Source organism: Gobio gobio (genome assembly GCF_949357685.1).
Source record: "Gobio gobio genome assembly, chromosome: 5".
Classification (NCBI taxonomy): domain Eukaryota; kingdom Metazoa; phylum Chordata; class Actinopteri; order Cypriniformes; family Gobionidae; genus Gobio; species Gobio gobio.
The window spans coordinates 44,868,706-44,887,976 of record NC_137101.1 but is presented as its reverse complement, the minus strand read 5'-3'; the positions used below and the strand labels follow the sequence as shown (position 1 = coordinate 44,887,976).

General features: G+C 40.6%; 2 protein-coding genes across 2 annotated transcripts in view; one reads left to right on the top strand and one right to left on the bottom strand.

Moving 5' to 3' along the window:
- Positions 1–1,094: 1,094 nt before the first annotated feature.
- The window catches only part of LOC307126529 (uncharacterized protein), a 1,210,917-nt gene continuing 1,192,740 nt past the window's right edge, over positions 1,095–19,271 (top strand). The window contains exons 1-4 of the mRNA XM_079817092.1: positions 1,095–1,153; positions 2,205–2,447; positions 2,615–2,797; positions 2,906–3,968. Coding sequence (XP_079673218.1) covers positions 2,207–2,447; positions 2,615–2,797; positions 2,906–3,945 — 1,464 coding nt within the window. The 5' untranslated portion in view covers positions 1,095–1,153; positions 2,205–2,206 and the 3' untranslated portion in view covers positions 3,946–3,968. The remainder of the gene's footprint in view (positions 1,154–2,204; positions 2,448–2,614; positions 2,798–2,905; positions 3,969–19,271) is intronic.
- Positions 7,651–10,037, bottom strand: LOC307126169 (uncharacterized protein). The gene is made up of 9 exons (XM_079816575.1): positions 9,973–10,037; positions 9,486–9,569; positions 9,343–9,405; positions 8,814–8,874; positions 8,666–8,716; positions 8,399–8,574; positions 8,279–8,320; positions 8,035–8,188; positions 7,651–7,868 (listed from the first exon to the last, which is right to left on the bottom strand). Exons 6-9 carry the CDS (start codon positions 8,417–8,419, stop codon positions 7,672–7,674), a joined length of 414 nt encoding a protein of 137 aa, XP_079672701.1. The 5' UTR covers positions 8,420–8,574; positions 8,666–8,716; positions 8,814–8,874; positions 9,343–9,405; positions 9,486–9,569; positions 9,973–10,037; the 3' UTR covers positions 7,651–7,671.

The window sequence follows — 19,271 nt, the reverse complement described above, 5'->3', positions numbered from 1 at the left end:
ACAGCTGCTACGGAGAAAACGGTGAGGTCAATTATCATACAGTGATAATGTGGGCTTTAGATCAGTAATTTAGTTTATATGGTTAATTTAGTTTAGTAATTAGATTTATTTGGATATTTAGTTGAAAATGTAGTGTCCCCAACTAAGCAAGCCAAGCCAGAGGTGACAGTGGCAAGGAACCAAAACTCCATCAGGGGCATAGACAAATAAACCTTGGGAGAAACCAGGCTCAGTCGGGGTGCCAGTTCTCCTCTGGCCAATTAACAAACAGTGTATGATTATTATTCTGGTGACCTTACAGGTCATGGGTCATATTAGATCGGAATATTCGAAAGATCGGAGTCATCACGCCAGAGACGGGTTTATTGAGAATGAGGTGTCGATTAAACAATTATTCAATTGGAATATTTGAAAGATGGGAGTCATCACGCCGTCACAATACACAAGACAATATGAGGAAGTAATTCATTATTTGTGTATCCTTTATAAACAGGACATTTATTGAACTGGCAGATTTAAATATATATATAATTGAAACTGGAGAAGGTGTGAATTAAGTCTGTGTTCACTCATTAGTGAGCGATTTCAATCACTACATAGGCAGCAACTCACACAAATGACCCTTGATATTGAAGACTTACTTTTGTTTTCATTAAAATTCAGTGAAATATTACATTTGTAATTGGATTAAACCTTTTAGCAATAATTTATGGTATTGAATGAATTACATTTATACTTGAAGTTTTATTACTTCTTTTACTTATACTGATTCTTAAAAGATCTATATATTTTTTACATTTTATTTTATACACACATTTTATACCTATTTCCAGACTTGAATGAACTTAATATGTCCACAGTTTTAATATTGGTAAAAACACTGTTTTCGTACACATTTATGGAATCTGCTTTATGAACTCATACACTCTTTTCAGCATGTTTTTTTTTATTTTTTTATCACATTTGTCCCAATTTAATTTTTTTAATACAGGGATTATCTGGTAAAAAAAAGGTTGTAGAAAGATAGTACATTTCTCTGCACGTCTGTGATTTTAGACAGCAGAGTTGAACGGGACTTTTATTTTGGTGCGGCGACATGACGTCATAAAGCTGCGCCGCGCTCCTGCATCTGTTGTGAATCGGCTGAAGAAAGGTTTGTGTTGTAAGAGTTGAATGTGTTAGTTTGTAGTAAGTCTATGGATCCCGTTTTAATGCTTTAGAGTTTTTTTTACAATGTGGAATTACATACTATTTACTTACTATTGAATTGTAATGCTTTATCTAACTTTAATGGAGGATATTTTGTGTGACTAAAACACATTCACACTAGTAACAGAAAAGCTGCGTCTCATTTCTCTTCCTCTATAGATTCGTGAATCAGTTCATCATAAACACGAGTTCAGTCACAGACGAGGAGTGATGGAGAAACCGAGTCAATTGAATCAAATTCTTTGCGAAATGTGATTCAAATCGATCAAATGAACAAGAACAACAAACACTAACATGTGTCATGACAACACAAGTAACAGAAAAACTGCGTCTCATTTCTATTCCTCTATCGATTCGTGAATCAGTTCATCATACACAAACACTAACATGTGTCATGACAACATTAACACACCACCTGCTAATGTTTTCATGAATGTGTAATAATTTAAATAAGATATAATTCATTAATACCAAATCTAGATCATAAATATTAAGAGTCTGTAAAGTTTGTGTTCTTTTGATAATTTGGAGTGCTAGTTTTGAGTGTTTTTTTTGCTGATTGAAACACTCAGAGATTTAGATTGGATTTATTATTCTCATTGTAACCGGGGGCCGTTCTTCGCACGTCGCTAACTCAGTTAGCCGGATTTGATTGTTGACGATTTGGTATGATCTTGGATTGTTTGGTTCTTTGAAGCTCATCCTGGACTTGCTGTCATAGCAACAGGTCCGTAAGCTTAAACCTGCTTATTTCATGTAAACAGGATTAGAGTCAGGGTTGCCAACTGTCACGCATTTGGCGTGATTCACACGCTTTCAAGCTCTGCCCAACTTAATCTCACGCCAAATAGGGCTTAGGCGTCGCGACGTCATTGCTTGATGTGGCGGCCATGTTGATGGCCTCCTTTACTGCTAATCGTACTGCGCACTGTTTATAGACGTACTCCCTCTCAGTCGTGTGTCTTAATTTGATTAATTTGGCGTTATTATTTCAGCCATGGTAAACCGTTGCTGCATTGTGGGGTGTAACTCCGCATCACATAATCGCCATGGGAAAAAGGTCGAAAATGGATTAACTTTCCACCGCTTTCCCGCTTGGAGGCGCAACCACGGAGACCAAATATCCGAGGTAACAAAGAGTCGTCGGCTCGCTTGGATCGCGGCTGTAAGACGACCAAACATAACCTTCCACAGTATCCCGATGTCGATGAGAGTGTGTTCCCTGCATTTTCATTCTGGTAAGTTAAAGATGATGTATGATTTTCTTTTCTATACATTGTTTCTTTCCTTCAACTGTGACACCACATACATACACGTGAATGCGCACGCACACAAACATAACATTATGGTTCTATATGTTTTCAACACTTCTGCTATGGGATGATAATTTTGATTGTGCTACCAGGAAAACCAGCAAATGAAATGTACAACTCCCATCCGGATTGGGCACCATCACTAAACCTGGGCCACACTGAAATTAAGGCCACAAATACTGCACGCTATGAGAGACAGGAAACGAGAAAACGGCGAAAGGCTGAAAGTACACCTGCGATGGATGAGACCGTTATTGATGACCTTATTCCACCAGGTAAGCCTTACAGAGCCAGCAGATACAAGACCTAATATTGTTTTTGTTGCTGTTGCAGCTGCATGTGGCACATTTAGCTAAAAAAAAAAATCCTTATCTGATCCACAGTGGAGACACCAGCACCAGTAGAGGATGGAGCTGACCAGAGACTGATGACAGAATGTGACTTCTGTCAGCGTCGGCGCGATGAAATCAACCGGCTGCTGGAAGAGAACAGGGCCCTGAAATGTGAGCTTGGCCAGAGAAAAATGGATGAACATTTCCTGAAGGATGACAACGTCAAAGTGAAGTACTACACTGGACTTCCACACCTTGAAGTTGTCATGGGTGTTCTAGCCTGTGTTGGACCGTACGTGACACAGAGTAGTAAAGTACTGTCACCTTTTCAGATGCTTTTCCTGACTCTCATGCGCCTTAGACTAAATTTACCAATACAACACATTGCCCACCTCTTTTGTGTAGACAGAAAAACTGTTTCCAAAACCTTCAGTAACATCATTAATGTTTTGCATGCGCGCACCAGCCCTTTGATTAACTGGCCAGGGCGAGATGCGTTGCATGCAACTATGCCCCATCAGTTTGTGGAGGCCTTTGGGAATCGTGTTGCTGTTATTCTGGACTGTTTCGAAATATTCATACAGAGACCATCAAATCTTAAAGCTCAAGCTCAGTCATATTCCCACCACAAACACAACACAACTATGAAGTACCTTATTGGAATTACACCACAGGGCTCAATTTCATTCATTTCCAAGGGATGGTGGGGGCGCGTCAGTGATAAGCACATAACTGATAACTGTGGGATTTTGGACAAACTGTTACCTGGGGATTTGGTGTTGGCTGATCGCGGCTTTGACATACAGGACAGTGTGGGACTTATGTGTGCCGAGGTAAAGATCCCTGATTTCACAAAAGGACGCTGTCAGCTGGATGCAAGAGATGTAGAGAGCACAAGAAAAATTGCCCACCTCCGAATTCATGTGGAAAGGGTGATTGGAACCGTCCGCAACAAGTACACTATTTTGTCAGATAAAGTACCGATTCATGTGGTGTTGCCAAGCAAGGACGAAGACATGACATTCCTCGATAAGATTGTGTCTGTATGTTGTGCTCTGACAAACATGAGCCCTAGCGTTGTGCTGAAATAAATGTGCATTAAATACAGCCTTAAGTGTCTGTTGCATCCATACCCACAATCTTCACAACAAATATACTTAAATGCATGTGTCTTATAAACAAGAAGCAATAACAGTATGATGTGCAAAAGCAAGAAGTGTCACACACTCAGATGTTTTTCAGTGTTTATTTGCAAGTAGTACATATAGTAAACAATAACATTGCAATAACGGATACAAATAAAAATGGAGGTAGTGCAATTTCTTATGTAATAATAAATATACGTTTCTTATAAATTCTTTCAAAACTATAAATAAATAGGTATCTATAAAATAACAACAATAAACACAGAAAATGGAGGTAGTGCAAATAATAAATACAGTAAACAATAACATTGCAATAACGGATACAAATAAAAATGGAGGTAGTGCAATTTCTTATGTAATAATGAATATACGTTACTTATCAATTCTTTCAATACTACAAATAAATAGGTATCTATAAAATAACAACAATAGAAAAGACACAAAAAAGACACAAAAAATGTGCCTTCTGCAGACATGACTCCCAGAACCTGACATCTGGCATGACTCGGACAACAACAAGATCTTTCTGTGTCCACGCCACAAAGTCACAGTATTTGGACTCAGTCACAAAGATCTGTGTGTAGTATCTGTGGCCTCGTTTAAGTCGAAATGTGTTGTCCACAAGTTGGAGACAGAAGTCCCTGTCACCATCACAAGCCTCCTGGACAGTGGTATTCTTGTGCTTTGCTGGACACTTTATTTCCAGGCAGCCTTCCCCACAGCAGATACAGTGAAGTAATCCATCGGGAGAAGCGCCTACTTGTGGAAACCCAGGGTTGATGCAGAATCCAGACAGCTCAATTTTCAGGTCAGTGTGGTGTGGTGCTTGTTTGGCCTGATAAGCACTCCTTGCAGTCTCCTCATGCTCAATTCCCCATCTTGTGTCTTGTGTAGTCAACAGTGCTGTTGGGTAGCACAATTTTCTCACCGTGGACACAGCCGGCTTCTCAACAACTGCATGCATAACTGAGGCGGTTACTCTCCCTGACCGTACTCCATACCAGGCAGATGACTTATGCTGCTGCTTTGTGTGTGTGCTGATGATGTCGGCTTGTTCCTTTGTCACAGTTGCAATGTCTTTCACTGTCTCACAGTGCTGGAGAAGGACAGAAATTGGAGCATGATCAAACTGTGGGTCACGCAGACGGTCTTGCAGGGGTTTTGGCATCACAGCTGGCTGAACAGGGTCAGCATAGTCGTGATAGTAGGTGTCCATTGTCGACATACAAACTGCCCTATGTTTATGGAGAACAGGGAGCAGTGACGACAAGTCGTCCAGTGTGGCTTGGGGCATGTGTCTGCTGGCTCGCGTTCGTAGGCCATGCATGGGACTGTTGTCATTGATGACTCTGTCCAGAGCAATCCTCTGAGCTTTAGCAGAAGTAAAGTCCATCTTATGGGCGACCTCTCCATGGACTTTGTTAATTCCAGATGGTATTTTCCAGTAAGCAGGCACATCTGTCACAGTCTTTTTTCAGTGGATGCGGACATCTGCCTCAATCTTAAATAGTAGAGCCCCAACATGTGTACATGACTCTGCAATGCCAGCCATGCATGTACAGTGTGCACAGCAAACCTGGCCATCGTTGGCAATGATGACCCATGGCTTCAGAGGAGTCTCATTGATGCGTTGAGAGTGCAAGACCTGAGGTGACATAAATTAACATACATTACGCATTTGTTAATTTGTCTTAAAATTTGAAAAAAGAGCATTAATAATAAAGTCACACTTTACAATAAAAAAATGACAGATAAGGACAACACTTCATTATGTTTCATTCTATGCAGGAAACCAAACATTAAGGCCTATTCACACCGGGACGATTTTCGCACGCGTTTATCGTCGACGTTTAACGCCTCGGGACTAAACAATGGGCGCCAATGTGAGTGTTCACACCGACGCGTAAAACGCCAGGCGTAAAAGCGTCATTTTTAAAAAAACGCCTCGGGTTCGTTTTTTTATTTTGACGCGGCGCGTAAAAAACTGTCTGACCAATGAGATCAGCGCTTTTGTTCACGTGCCTGGAGCTGCTGAAGTGACAGTTAAACACGACTTGGTGGCGCTCAAGCACAAAACGGTCTTGCCGAGCACACATTGATACGACGAAGAAGTAGTAAGTAGACAAAGAAGAAGATGAACTGCTAATGCTGCTTGCCAGTTAGCAAAAAGTGTGTGAATGGTTTTGTCCATATACATAATATGTCTATGGTTTTGGCAAGCACGTAAATACTGTCTCTCCTCTTCTTCTGTGTGACAAGCGAGTGTCAGAAGCTTAAAGTGCCGCAGCACCATCTTGTGTACCGGGAGCGCATCTACTGAATGTGCACGTTCACTCGGCGCAGCGCCAGTGAAAATCGCTTGGGTGTGAACACTCAAGACGCGCCGAAAAACGGCACGAAAAACGCTGGCGATAAGCGCGCGCGATATTCGTCCCGGTGTGTACAGGCCTTTAACCTCAACCCCTCGGTAATGTGTATACATGACATATAATCACATTTATATATACGACAGTAAAGTATACAATCTGAATATTAATATATATATATAGCTTAAGTTAACATTGAACATTGGAAATAGAGGAAATTTCCCGGGTTTCTCACCCAAAATACGGGAAAATTTCAACATTCATCTTTCTGTTGCTATCCCTCTGCTGACAGCAAAAAATCGTACTTCAAAACTGCTGCATTAACTAAGCGAGTTGTGAAGCTAGGTCGCACATGACTTTGCTTACAGATTGAGAAGCACCTGGCTGCAGCCTGCAGATTGGGCGGGGTTGCACCTGGGGGGCGGGGTTGCACGTGTCACCCCGCCCATAACGCTTCTCATTGGTTAGTGGCAAAGTATGACGTCGGTCGAGGCGGGGTCGCACTTGGGGCGGGACTGCACGACTCGTCCCGCCCGCAACTCTTCTCATTGGTTAGTGACGTCAGACTTGACGCTGATCCCAAAACAGGAAATGTGGTAGAAAGCAATGCTTACAGTTTCTTATATACTTATGAAGTGCGTGCTATCATGTAGAAAACAAAACTGTGAATCCGTTAATTACTTATACCTGATGATAATATATATTATCAAACACATTGTAAGTTTGTTAACATTTGGATAACATTATTTTTGTTCATGTATATTGTTTATTTACAACTTATTTGTAAGTTATTTCTGTTTTATTACCATTTCATATTGTAAGTGCTTTGGTTGCACATTAATTATTAACATTTAAATAAAAGTGTAATATTCTCAGCAAGAGTGTCAAGTCTTAAAATGGCATTAATAATAATAGATTATGGATTTACTTGATAATGAAAAGGGTTATGGTAAAATGAATAACAAGCCAAGATAAGTAGTTCATTATTTAGGTATGAAACAGTTTAATTAGTTTTGATAAAGACAAACATACACCTCTCTTTTTGTACATATCTCTCGGTGTCTTTCTATACATCCTTCACACACTTACCTCTTTTAAATCACCTTTAATCATTCATTCATTCATCCTTCCTTCACACACTTTCCTCTTTTAAATCACCTTTAATCATTCATTCATCCTTCCTTCACACACTTTCCTCTTTTAAATCACCTTTAATCATTCATTCATCCTTCCTTCACACACTTTCCTCTTTTAAATCACCTTTAATCATTCATTCATCCTTCCTTCACACACTTCCCCTGACACTCTACCACTGACACATGAAACAGCAGTCTGGGTCCTCTATGCTGTCGTAGAATCCTCTAAGGCAACCACGCTTCCCGTTTCCATAAAAACCTGAGCAGGTTTTGAAAAAAGTTCCACATGTTCTGCACTCTTTAATTTCAAAAGGCACCCGCAATTCAGCCATTGATGTTTCACTCCATTTCCCCCAGTCCACAACACCTGTAGCCAAAAACACACACAAAAGAGAAATCTTTCATAATGCACGTCAAAGATTATGTTAGCCTTGGTACTGCTTTAGGAAATGCAAGAAGCATGATTACCTAAAGCCACTCTTATACCCATTAGGCCTTATGCATACTTTATTGCACACATTTAACAAACTTACTGTCAAGCCATGCATAGTGCGCCTTCTGTCTGAACAGGGCCTTGTTTACAATTGCTCTAAAGCAACTGCAAGTAAGAGACAGATTCATGTAGGCAGCATCTCCATCCTCTAGCACTACTTCTAGAAGTATCATCTCCAAGACATTCCAGGGTAGCTGGAAAGTATTTTTAAAAGGATTAATCCTTTATTTGCTTGAATGGAATACGACAGGATTTCAGCACTTAAGAAAAAAAAGGAACCTTACATTCAAAAGTTGCAAGTCAGGAGTCATGTTTGCCTTTTGTGCCTAAAAGGATAGCAAAACAAAAATAAGTCAGTCTATATATGGTAAGAGATTAAAAAAATCTTATGAAATGTCTCGTACATTTTTTTCAATATGCCTCATTTGTCTCTTTCTTGCCCGTCTTTCTTCATCAGACCTATAATAAATAGAATATGCAAATACTCAATTAACTTTTAATAATATTGGGGTTTGCCATTGCATATTTCACTTACCTCTGTAAAATCAAAGGGACCTCCTGTCACAAAGCTCAGTGAATACTGAAATGGTAAAAACATTACAAATACATTTGCGTAGATACATGTACTGGATAAACATCTAGCAAACGCCAGATCAGCATTATTAACTTACCATCAGGACAAAAACAGCACAGCTGTTGCTCAGATGTTGTCGTGGAAGGCCCTGTTGATGTTGACATGCACAGAGTCAAATTACCTTGACAAAAAGTTAAACCATTTACAATGCTTTTACAATTACATATTGATATGAATATTGGTACCGTAATATCATTGACACAGTATTCATGCCAATGCCCAGGAGACAAGATTTGTGCAATGTTTCTGTGATGACAAAACACAGACCATAACTTTAAAAACAGTTGCAAAAAACAGTTAATAGTGGCCATAGTTTTATTAAAATGTGGTTAGGAACAACCACAATCACAATCTTATCAAAATGATGTTTGGAACGACCACACGCGTATCAAAATGTGGTTTGGAACGACCACAATTTTATCAAAATGTGGTTTGGAACGACCACAAGCGCATCAGAACGTGGTTTGGAACGACCACAATCTCTGAACTCTGAACAGTGCACTATAAAACCTGTAGATGAGCATGTATTCTTCCTGACTGAATGTTTTGCCATGTAGAGGGTCAAGGAAAAAAATGTCATGCTCCCTTGGCTTCATAATCTGTTGATAAATCACAATATATACACACACCGAAAGACAACAACGGCAATTTATCGACAATATTATGCTGACATAAGTTATCCCAGATAAAGACTACAGATTAAGAATGACTTACACAAACCATCCAATGTCCTGGTATCCATGTTGGGAAGATAAACCAGTCAATGTTTTCATCCAGCTTGAAAACAAATAATATTGGTCAATCTAAAAAATTTGGAAACTGTGTGACTAGGTTTCATATTAAACTTATATACATACCGGCAGGTGCAGAAGTTGCTCTTCAAGTGTGCTGTCTGGCCATGTTGAAATCACATATGAATTAGCCGAAAATACATTCACATTCTGTATGGAAACATTTAACATACTTTAACATTCTCGATTTTGCCTTGGTGTTACATTTAAATTCTAAATTCACCAACAGCTGAGAGTATTAACATTCTGACCACTGTAAGCACATCTACAAAAGTATGTATATTTCAGCTAAGGAGTTGCTTAAAGGGGTAGTTCAACCAAGAATTTAAATTTTGGTGTATGATTGTACCTGTACATACTTCCATTGAATTGGAAAAAAAACAATGGGGAACTGTTTGGTTACCAATTGTCTTCATCTTTTATGTGCAACAGAAGAAATAAACTCATACTGGTTTGGAAGAACTTGAGGGTGACTAAATGAATGACAATTTTCATTTTTGGGTTGAACTATCCCTGTAAGCAGCTTAAGTAATAGGAGCACAAAATATTTCACCTGTGATTTCGCTATGGCCTCTACCACTTTCAGGCAACAGTTGAGAACCTGCGTTTAAATAAAACAGTAATAAATGATGAGTGTTTATTGAGTTTCTATCTTCAAATGAGTCTTTGAACTGTGTACCGTTCCCTCAACATATTTCTCGAGTCCCAGAGAGCACAGGTCTGATCGTTGCAGTGTTGTGTTATATACGGTTGCCAATCGCTCATATTTGATTTTTCTGACATCCAAAGCATTGTTTAGCTAAAATTCAGATAAAGATAAATGAATGCACAGGTTGATGAACAGCATCTTGTTAAGAAAATTTTGCAAAGATTAACTTACCAGCTGCTGTTGCCCCTCATTTGGCATCGTTCCCCAAAATGCTTTGTTTGCTTTGATCATGTTTAGGCTTGTTGTTACCACAGGATTTGGACATTTAGGGTCACACTGCAACTGGGAAGCTGTACATAAAGAAAAAGATCAAACAAATCACTTAAAAGTTAAGCAAACCAAACTTCAAGAGTTGAAGAACAACCTCAACCTGTATGCATTTCTGTCTCATTCAGAGTTGTATCCAATGTTTGGGTTGTCTTTGAATAATTTGGCCCCACATTTGGTTCTGCTCCTATGCATGTGTTATAAAGATATAGTTAGTACAATAAATCAATTTGAACGGACCTACTCAAATGCAGCACATTAATAAAATATGTATACATTACCAAGTATGACCTTTCCATTGGAATCTAATAGCAAATTATGATTGCCACTGAACAATTTCTTGAATTGTTCCAACTTCTTCCCATTCCGTGCGAGGTTCCGGTGGTGAAGAATGTTTCGAGCAAGAAATATGTGCGCAGATGGTCTTAACATATTCATGAAGTAATTGTTTCTCTTTACTTCAGAAAACAGCTGTTCTGCACACTGACTGTTGATCTTTCCAGCCAGCTCTGGTACAAGACCAATAGTACGCAGCACATCTCTCTTATCTTTGCTATTATTTTGGTGGAAAACATCACATAGGCAGTAGTGTTCGGACGAACCGGTCAATGGGTGGCAGTCAGGATCCACAGTTTGTTTCCTGTGAGCAAGCCAGGGAAGATGAACCTTTAGCTTCCCTTCTTTTGCTTTTTGGATGTTTTCAGTGGATGGATCTTGGACTCTGCCCTCAAAGGGATGGAAAGGTGGGTGAATTGGTTGTCGCTTATTTGTGTGCGCCACTAACCCTCTAGGGTAGTCATAAATTGTAATGTTGGGAAACTGCTTCCAAGACAACAGAAGGTCCGCAAAGTCACGAGGACTCTCTGCTCTCAAGTTAAATTTAATTGAATATACAATACCACAAGGACACATTATCACACCCAGGCCACCTAAAACACACACAAAACATTTAAATGAAAACAAAATCATGAAATATAAGTGAACCCATTCCAACAATACATATCAAATTATAGAGGTACAATAATTGCAGTTTCATTAATGTTTATTTTGTTTACTTTTTTTGTTACTAAGTAACAAAAAAAAAAAAACGTCACTCACCAGAAGCACCCCACACCTGTTGAAACACTTAGTTGTACGTCACTCTATTTTACATTTTATTACGAAGTCTGAGGATGAGATCCATTTTGGAGCCAGCAACATCAACCCCACACTGTCGACACAGCTTTTTCAAATCTGCTATCTGGTAAAATATGCAATTTGTGAGCAGGTACAGCAAAATGAATAACTATGAAATATAAATATTTATGAAGCAACCCTATACATACCAATGTGCCATGCAGTCAACAGTGTAAAAACCAAAACCCTTCTGAACAATTCAAACAACCATTTACCTTGAGGTGCAGCAGCTCATCACCAAGCCTTTCCTCAGTAAAAGGCACATCAATGTCACTCTCATCATTTGAGGATTGAACCTTTGCACTCTCTGTGTTTAATACCATGGCTGATTTCCTTGTTTTTGGACCTATCCATGGGGACCAGTTGTGGTAACTAGGTGAAACAGTAAATGGGTTTTCTTTGCCACCTTGAGGAGAAAATACAGCCATTTACCTGCAACACGCGAACAACACAAAATTATACAAGATATAGATGATATTGGAAAAAAATCTGAAGTTGCATGCTCACACACAAGTAGCATATTTTTTATCTTATTGTCCAGTTTAAATGTTAAATATTCTTACATCACGACGCCTTTGGTAGAAAAGCAAAGTGACAAGTCTTGTTTTCTAAACAAAATACCAACATTGGATGTTTATGCTTAAAATTCGTCAGTGGGATAAGAGAAAACATTTTGCTACTTTAGTTAAATGCATCCTCATGTGAGGATTTTTGTATATTTGGGACTTTTGTAAATATGAAAAGTTGTTGCAAATAATGCAAGTGCAAGTTTGGAAATAATAATTTAATTAATAAATAACACTAAACCCTATCACAATATCATGCAGCTCTACGTGACACAAATCAGAATCAAAACTTACTTGCGTAAAACCCTCTGCTTATCATGTCCATTGCCACTGCATCCCAAAATTCCTCTATGTCAACGTGACCATCATAAGTCACAGGTGGAGACTGAATTTCACTCACTGTGACATAAACAAACTTAATTCAAAGCTAAATATATGAATTATTCAATTTAAACTGAAAAACAAGAAAACTATAATAGGAACCAATTCAACTACAATAACTCTATACTTACCTGGGATGCTGAACACTCCTTTTTTATGAAGGTCCATAATCACGGTACATGGATTGTATCCACAGGAAACACAAGAGTAAATGTAGTCCAGATCACATAGGGCTTCAAAGTGAAGATAAGCCTGCATGATTAGGTCACCTTTGGGCAAGGACTCTCCCTCTGTTCCTTCAATTATCTGCACAACCCTACCTACAGCTGTGTGATTCTGGAAGGACAAGTGGGGGAAGGGGGTTATATTAATTTAAACCAGTGTAGTTTAGTAATACAAACCAGTATAAATGCATGTCTAAGTCATTATATAGTAAAATAGCAGGTATAATTTTTTAATGTTGTACCTGTAGAGAATTTCGCAAAACCACACACAAATGTAGCGAGAGGATTACATGATCATTGAAGTTGTGCAAACCGTCACTCCATTCCTGGTATCTGTATGTGAGGTTGCATTTATGGCAAAGTTTGTAGTAAGCAGATACACCTGAGAAAAGATAATACATTTATCCGTAAAAAATATTTTATCAAAGCAATATCAAAAATATTTATCAAAGCAATACAAATGAATTGTCATACCCTGAATCACTCCATTGAACGTAACAATCTTCGCCCGGCAAGTTATCATGATCGGTTCACTCAAAACTCCCTTGCATACTGCACATTCAACTTCGTCAGGCACAAGATGTTTTGGGAAATTATTGAAAGCCTTTCCATGTTTTGATTTAAAGAGAATGGTCTGTGGAATTTCCACTGGAATTCTCTTATTTTCCAGCATGTACTTCATCATATTTTTAACAATAGCAGAGTTGGGGGGATATGAAACATCTTGACAGCTGGCATCATCATTGCATGCATCGGTAGTGTTGAAAAGCTCTTCTGAACTTTTGACCCTTTTGAAGAGTTGTGGCATCATCTGGAAAAGATGCCACTTTGCTGTGGCTTTGTGGATGCATGATTGCCGAGGTCGGGCACAAGGACAATGCCAGTTATTTTTTTTCTTATCATAAGCCACCATGACTCTACCCATCCTGCTGTAATAGGACACTGTTGGTTCAAACACAGAAATGAAGTTCTTGGTTGAAGGACCTCCAACAGGGACATGAAAAGACAACGGTGTCTCTGCAGCATTTGCCTCTTGCTGCCACTTTAACAGCTGGGCTTTCCTTGCCTCATCAAACCATTTCTGCTGCACCAGCTGAGTGAGACTTTCCTCTGTCAGTGCAACATTGGAGTTGGCAACTTTCTGACAAAAAGACAGTGATTTGATATGATCACACTCGAAAGGCAGTATCCCAGTGTTATGGGCAAAGTCCGAATTTAAAATACATTGGTCAAGTTCACATGCTGAGCGGTAGTTTGGGCCCCAAGTATTTTTTATAACATGAATGGGTATTGCTTGACCATGAAAAGCCTTTTCAACAGCAAAAATGCCAATTTTCTCATCAATGCACTGAGACAGAAAGTGTCTCTCAGGAGTAATTGCATTTTCCTTTTGAGTGTGATGCCGTCTGATGTGAGTTCGTAGATTTTTGGCCAGCAAGGTCAAATCACATTGGCTGCAAGTGACAGTCCTCTTTGCCAAGGATTTTGGGAGGATGGCTGGTGACTGGACAGAGGATGACTGAGCCCCCGACTGCTGGACAGAGGATGACTGAGCGTCCGACTGCTGGACAGAGGATGACTGAGCCCCCGACTGCTGGACAGAGGATGACTGAGCGCCCGACTGCTGGACAGAGGATGACTGAGCCCCCGACTGCTGGACAGAGGATGACTGAGCGCCCGACTGCTGGACAGAGGATGACTGAGCCCCCGACTGCTGGACAGAGGATGACTGAGCGCCCGACTGCTGGACAGAGGATGACTGAGCCCCCGACTGCTGGACAGAGGATGACTGAGCCCCCGACTGCTGGACAGAGGATGACTGAGCCCCCGACTGCTGGACAGAGGATGACTGAGCGCCCGACTGCTGGACAGAGGATGACTGAGCCCCCGACTGCTGGACAGAGGATGACTGAGCCCCCGACTGCTGGACAGAGGATGACTGAGCCCCCGACTGCTGGACAGAGGATGACTGAGCCCCCGACTGCTGGACAGAGGATGACTGAGCGCCCGACTGCTGGACAGAGGATGACTGAGCGCCTGACTGCTGGACAGAGGATGACTGAGGCATCATCAGACAGCACAACCAGCCTCATGAATTGTGCACTGGGGCCAGTGTAGAATAATTAACTTTCTGTGATAGACTAACAGTGTTTTTACATAATGATTTTGCTGCTTTGTTTGGTATTACAATACAGCACTTATGTGCATGTGTCTTTGTTCAGGGATGCAAACACGTGGTGAAAATTTTTGGCGGTTACTATGTCTGACTAGATGGAACGTTACTGACATGCTCACACGTGTTAACTAAAACAATGCTAATATTAGGGCTGGGTATTGTTCAAAAAATGTCGATACCGATACCTTGACTTCGATACCGGTTCCAGAACGATACTTTTTTTCGATACCAATTTTATGAAATCCATTTTTAACAAGATTACATAACACATTACCTCAGAAAACTTTGGTTCTATTTTTTTAGTTTGACTCATGCTCCTTAGCCAGTGCACATTTTGATTACCAAAGCTGAATTTATTTGATCAAAAATACAGTAAAACTTGTAACATTGTGAAATAGTATTATAATTTAAAATCTTATTTGAATATATTTCAAAATGTAATTTATTCCTGTGATGTCAAAGCTGAATTTTCAAAATCATTACTTCAGTGTCACATCCTTCAGAAATATGAAAACAGTTTGCAACTTAATATTTTGGAAACTATGATAAATGTTTTCATGATTCTTTGATGAATAAGAATTTCAAAAGAACAGCATTTATTTGAAACAGAAATCTTTTGTAACATTACACATTAACATTTTTGAACGTACAGTAGGTCATTATTGCAATATAAACACTGTCAGCGTGATCAACAAGGTATCTCTTCATTTACCAGTCGAAGACGGAGCAACTTTCTGCTCTTATGTTTACTCCGTGCACTGTCAAGGTCTTCATCATATCTGTCATGGTACCGGTCTTTGGAGTAATTATTTTACTGTAAATACTGCATCGAGCAATGTTGGCATCGAGCCTGGAGAAATGTATCCACACTTTTGATTGACTTTTCCACATCTTTAGGGTATTGAGTGTGTGTGTGTCTGCGCGCGCTGTTTTAGGTGTGTCATGTGCATTTCTTATGTATTTGTTTAAGCACTGACGTTGACAAGTTAACTCTTTAGGTATCAAAATCTGGTACCGAACAAGAAGTCATTTTTCGATACTATCGAGGCAATTCGGTCGGTACCTAAAAGTATCGAACTCGGTACCCAGCCCTAACTAATATTATTTCAAATTCCCACACTCACTTACCTCTTATAACGAAATTTGCAGCCATTCGTGAGACCTTCTTCTTCAACGCCGCATCCACTAACCCGTCAACCAAATAGTGCCAAACGGCATCGTAAAGGGCAAACTTCTCATTTCTTCCACTGAACTCCATTTTCTTTCGCTGTAAGTGAATGAAAGTCTCGCGGTACAAATATGCGCATGTGTGGCACAGATCGTGCGGTGTCATAAATCGTCGCAAAACAGAATTATCATTTGCGCATGTGCGTTTTCTAAAGAGTCTACTACGCATACGTAGAACGGATTGTGCAGGTGGAATGGATCGTGTACCGACACACCGCATTCTACAGTGGAATTCAACCAAGCCATGTAATAATTTGATTTAATTTAAGTACAATTGACCATATCTACACACAACACAACTTCTGCCCTACAAATTTTGCCAAGATTGAAAAAGCAAAAATACGTGTCGCACAGATGAACGCTATAGCCTATCACACCATGATCTGACTGCTCTCAATTCACAACAAAATGCATCCATCCAATCTACATCAGGCATTTTGACCAAAACTTGAAAGCATCCAATCCTCATCATCATCATCATCATCACAACTATTCCAGAATTGAGCAATAGATTCCAGCAATAATTAAACAAGATACTGACTACTCCATGATCATCTCCACCAATGCTTGCTGGCTGTACAAACGCAAACCGTAACTAGCTAATTAAGTTGGTGGCTAAAGAAGGCTAACATTAATTGCAAGAGAAGGGTTAAAACAGCCGATCCCTTGTGTGCAAATGCACAAGACCTAGCCATATTAATACCAGCAAATCTACATATCGCGTCTTACCTTTGTGTCAATGGTCTGCAGATCCATGCTGTGTACAACAACATCCATTTGTTCTACAGGTTATCACTTTGATATGTTATAGTCCATGGCACTAGCAACCTGGTATGGTGTTTTATATATACCGTATGAAGGCTAAAATGACTTGCTCGTCTATGATACCTTGGCCAGAAATTGTAATCCCAATCCCAGCAAAGACTAGGTAGCCCCGCTTGTTCACTGTCCCTGCCAAACTGTAAGCTCATTTGAAAAACATTCTTTAAAAAAAGAAGCGTGATAGTCATATAGAGAGAATAATACCAGCATTATGTCAAAAAGAAGTGGACAGGACATCAGAGCTTTTTTTAAAGCCAAGCAGACTGTAATGTCTGTATATATCCTTTACAGGCATCTGTTAATACTTTAAAGACACCGACTCGTGAGTTCTTTCTGTGTTCGGTTTATTAGCTTCACCGCATGCACAACGTCACCAAAACATCCGGTCTATCTCTTCTTCTCTGGCTTCCCCGCCCTAGACTAGAACAACGACCCCTCTAGGTTACTACCTGTCATTACATTTCCCCCCTCAAGGATGTTGCCCTTCTTAATTAACATTAACTATTACTCTAAGCAATAAACATGTCTCTATCTTAACATTTCGTATTGTAAAACACAACTGTCTTGTTAACTTCCTACCTCCATGGTGGCTAATGAAAAAACAACCCTTCCTACTCAACTTAGTTCTACAACAACTCAGTGCATTTTTTCCTGAACAACAAATCAGCACTTAATCAACCGTCATCCTCCTTTACTTTTTTTTTCAAGTCCCCACAAACCATTCCCTTGATGGAATATACTCCACCCCCCCCCCCCCCCCCCTCCCCCAAAGTCCATTATCACAAGTCCAGTTTATCTGGGGCTTTGCTCACTCTGCCAGAGCGAGTGATGGTCACAGTCCCTTGTGTGGGTGTGGGAGTGTTTAGTGTCTCAGCACTGTGTGTGTTCACAGTGTTTCTGACCTCAGGAGCAAACTGGTCAGGGCTTTCCGTGACAGGTGTGAACGTTTTGGGTATGAACTGCAGGTGGCGCCGGTTCCTCCTATAACACTCCCCTCGTGCCGTCTCCACGACATAGGACCTCGGAGTAGAGCTGGAGCTGCGCACGACTGCAGGCATTGTCCACTGTTTCTGTCCATCCAACTTTGTTAGCACCTGATCCCCCGGGCTCAGTGGGGGTAGGATCCTTACTCCATTCCTGCGGTTATAGTAATAGGCTTGCCTTTGCTTGGCTGCAATGTCAGCCTGTCTGATCACATCCTCATTAGGCCAGTTTGGTTTCAGATTGTCCTGCAGGGTGGGCAAGGTGGTCCTGATTTTCCTGCCCATTAGCAGTTCAGCTGGACTGACTCCTGTCGACGAAGTGGGTGTGGCTCTGTACACCATCAGGGCAAGGAGGGGGTCCTCCTGTCTCAGTATAGATTTCACTACCTGAACTGCCCTCTCTGCCTGCCCATTACTTTGAGGGTAGTGTGGGCTGGAAGTGACATGATCAAAGCCATATTCCTTGCTAAACTCCCTCATCTCTGCTGAAGATAGCTGGGGTCCATTATCGCTCACTATCACTTCCCGAATGCCAAACCGAGCAAATGTAGCTTTCAGCTTTGCTACCACTTGACTGGTATTAGTTGTAGGCAGATTCAAAATCTCCAGATATCTAGAGTAATAATCTGATACTACTAAGTAGTTTTGCTTCTTACTCTCACACAAATCTATAGCCACTTTCTGCCATGGCCTACAGGGGAGCTCGCTAGGTATTAACGGCTCCTTCTTCTGTGTGTTCCTGTTTTCTCTGCAAAATGCACACTGCTGTACTGTTTTTTCAATCTCACCAGACATTCCAGGCCACCATACGGATTGGTAAGCTCTTTCTCTGCACTTTACCAGGCCTTGGTGTCCGTCATGGATTCTTTCTAAGATGACCTTCCTCATTTCCGTGGGAATGACGATACGGTTACCTCTAATGACCAACCCATCTATCTCAGATAGTTCTCCTCTCACTTGGTAGAAGTCCTTGACTACCTCAGGCACCCTTCCAGCATAATCAGGCCACCCACTCTTGATGAAGCCTATGACCGTCTGGAGCTGTCTATCATTTCCAGTGTGCTGCCTTAGCTCTGCCATCCGGCGCGGTGTGGCTGGGACCTGACTCATGACAGCCTCGATGTGTGCTGCCACTTCCTCATGACAGACCCCATCCCCACAACATTGCTCTGGGCTCCTAGAAAGCGCATCCGCCACAGCTAATGTTTTGCCTGGTGCATGTTCGGCTGTAGCATTGAAACGCATGAGTCTCATTAATAGCCTCTGGCACCTGATTGGAACACAGTCTAAGTCTTTACTGTTCATGAGAGGTACCAATGGC

What these genes read in the sequence shown, in the direction of transcription:
- LOC307126169 (XM_079816575.1), bottom strand. Translation starts at nt 8,419, where the DNA reads ATGAGGCATATTGAAAAAAAT. An exon ending in TGAGGCATATTGAAAAAAAT is followed by an intron (nt 8,321 to 8,398) that starts GTACGAGACATT and finishes CTATCCTTTTAG; the next exon opens with GCACAAAAGGCAAACATGAC. An exon ending in CTGACTTGCAACTTTTGAAT is followed by an intron (nt 8,189 to 8,278) that starts GTAAGGTTCCTT and finishes AATACTTTCCAG; the next exon opens with CTACCCTGGAATGTCTTGGA.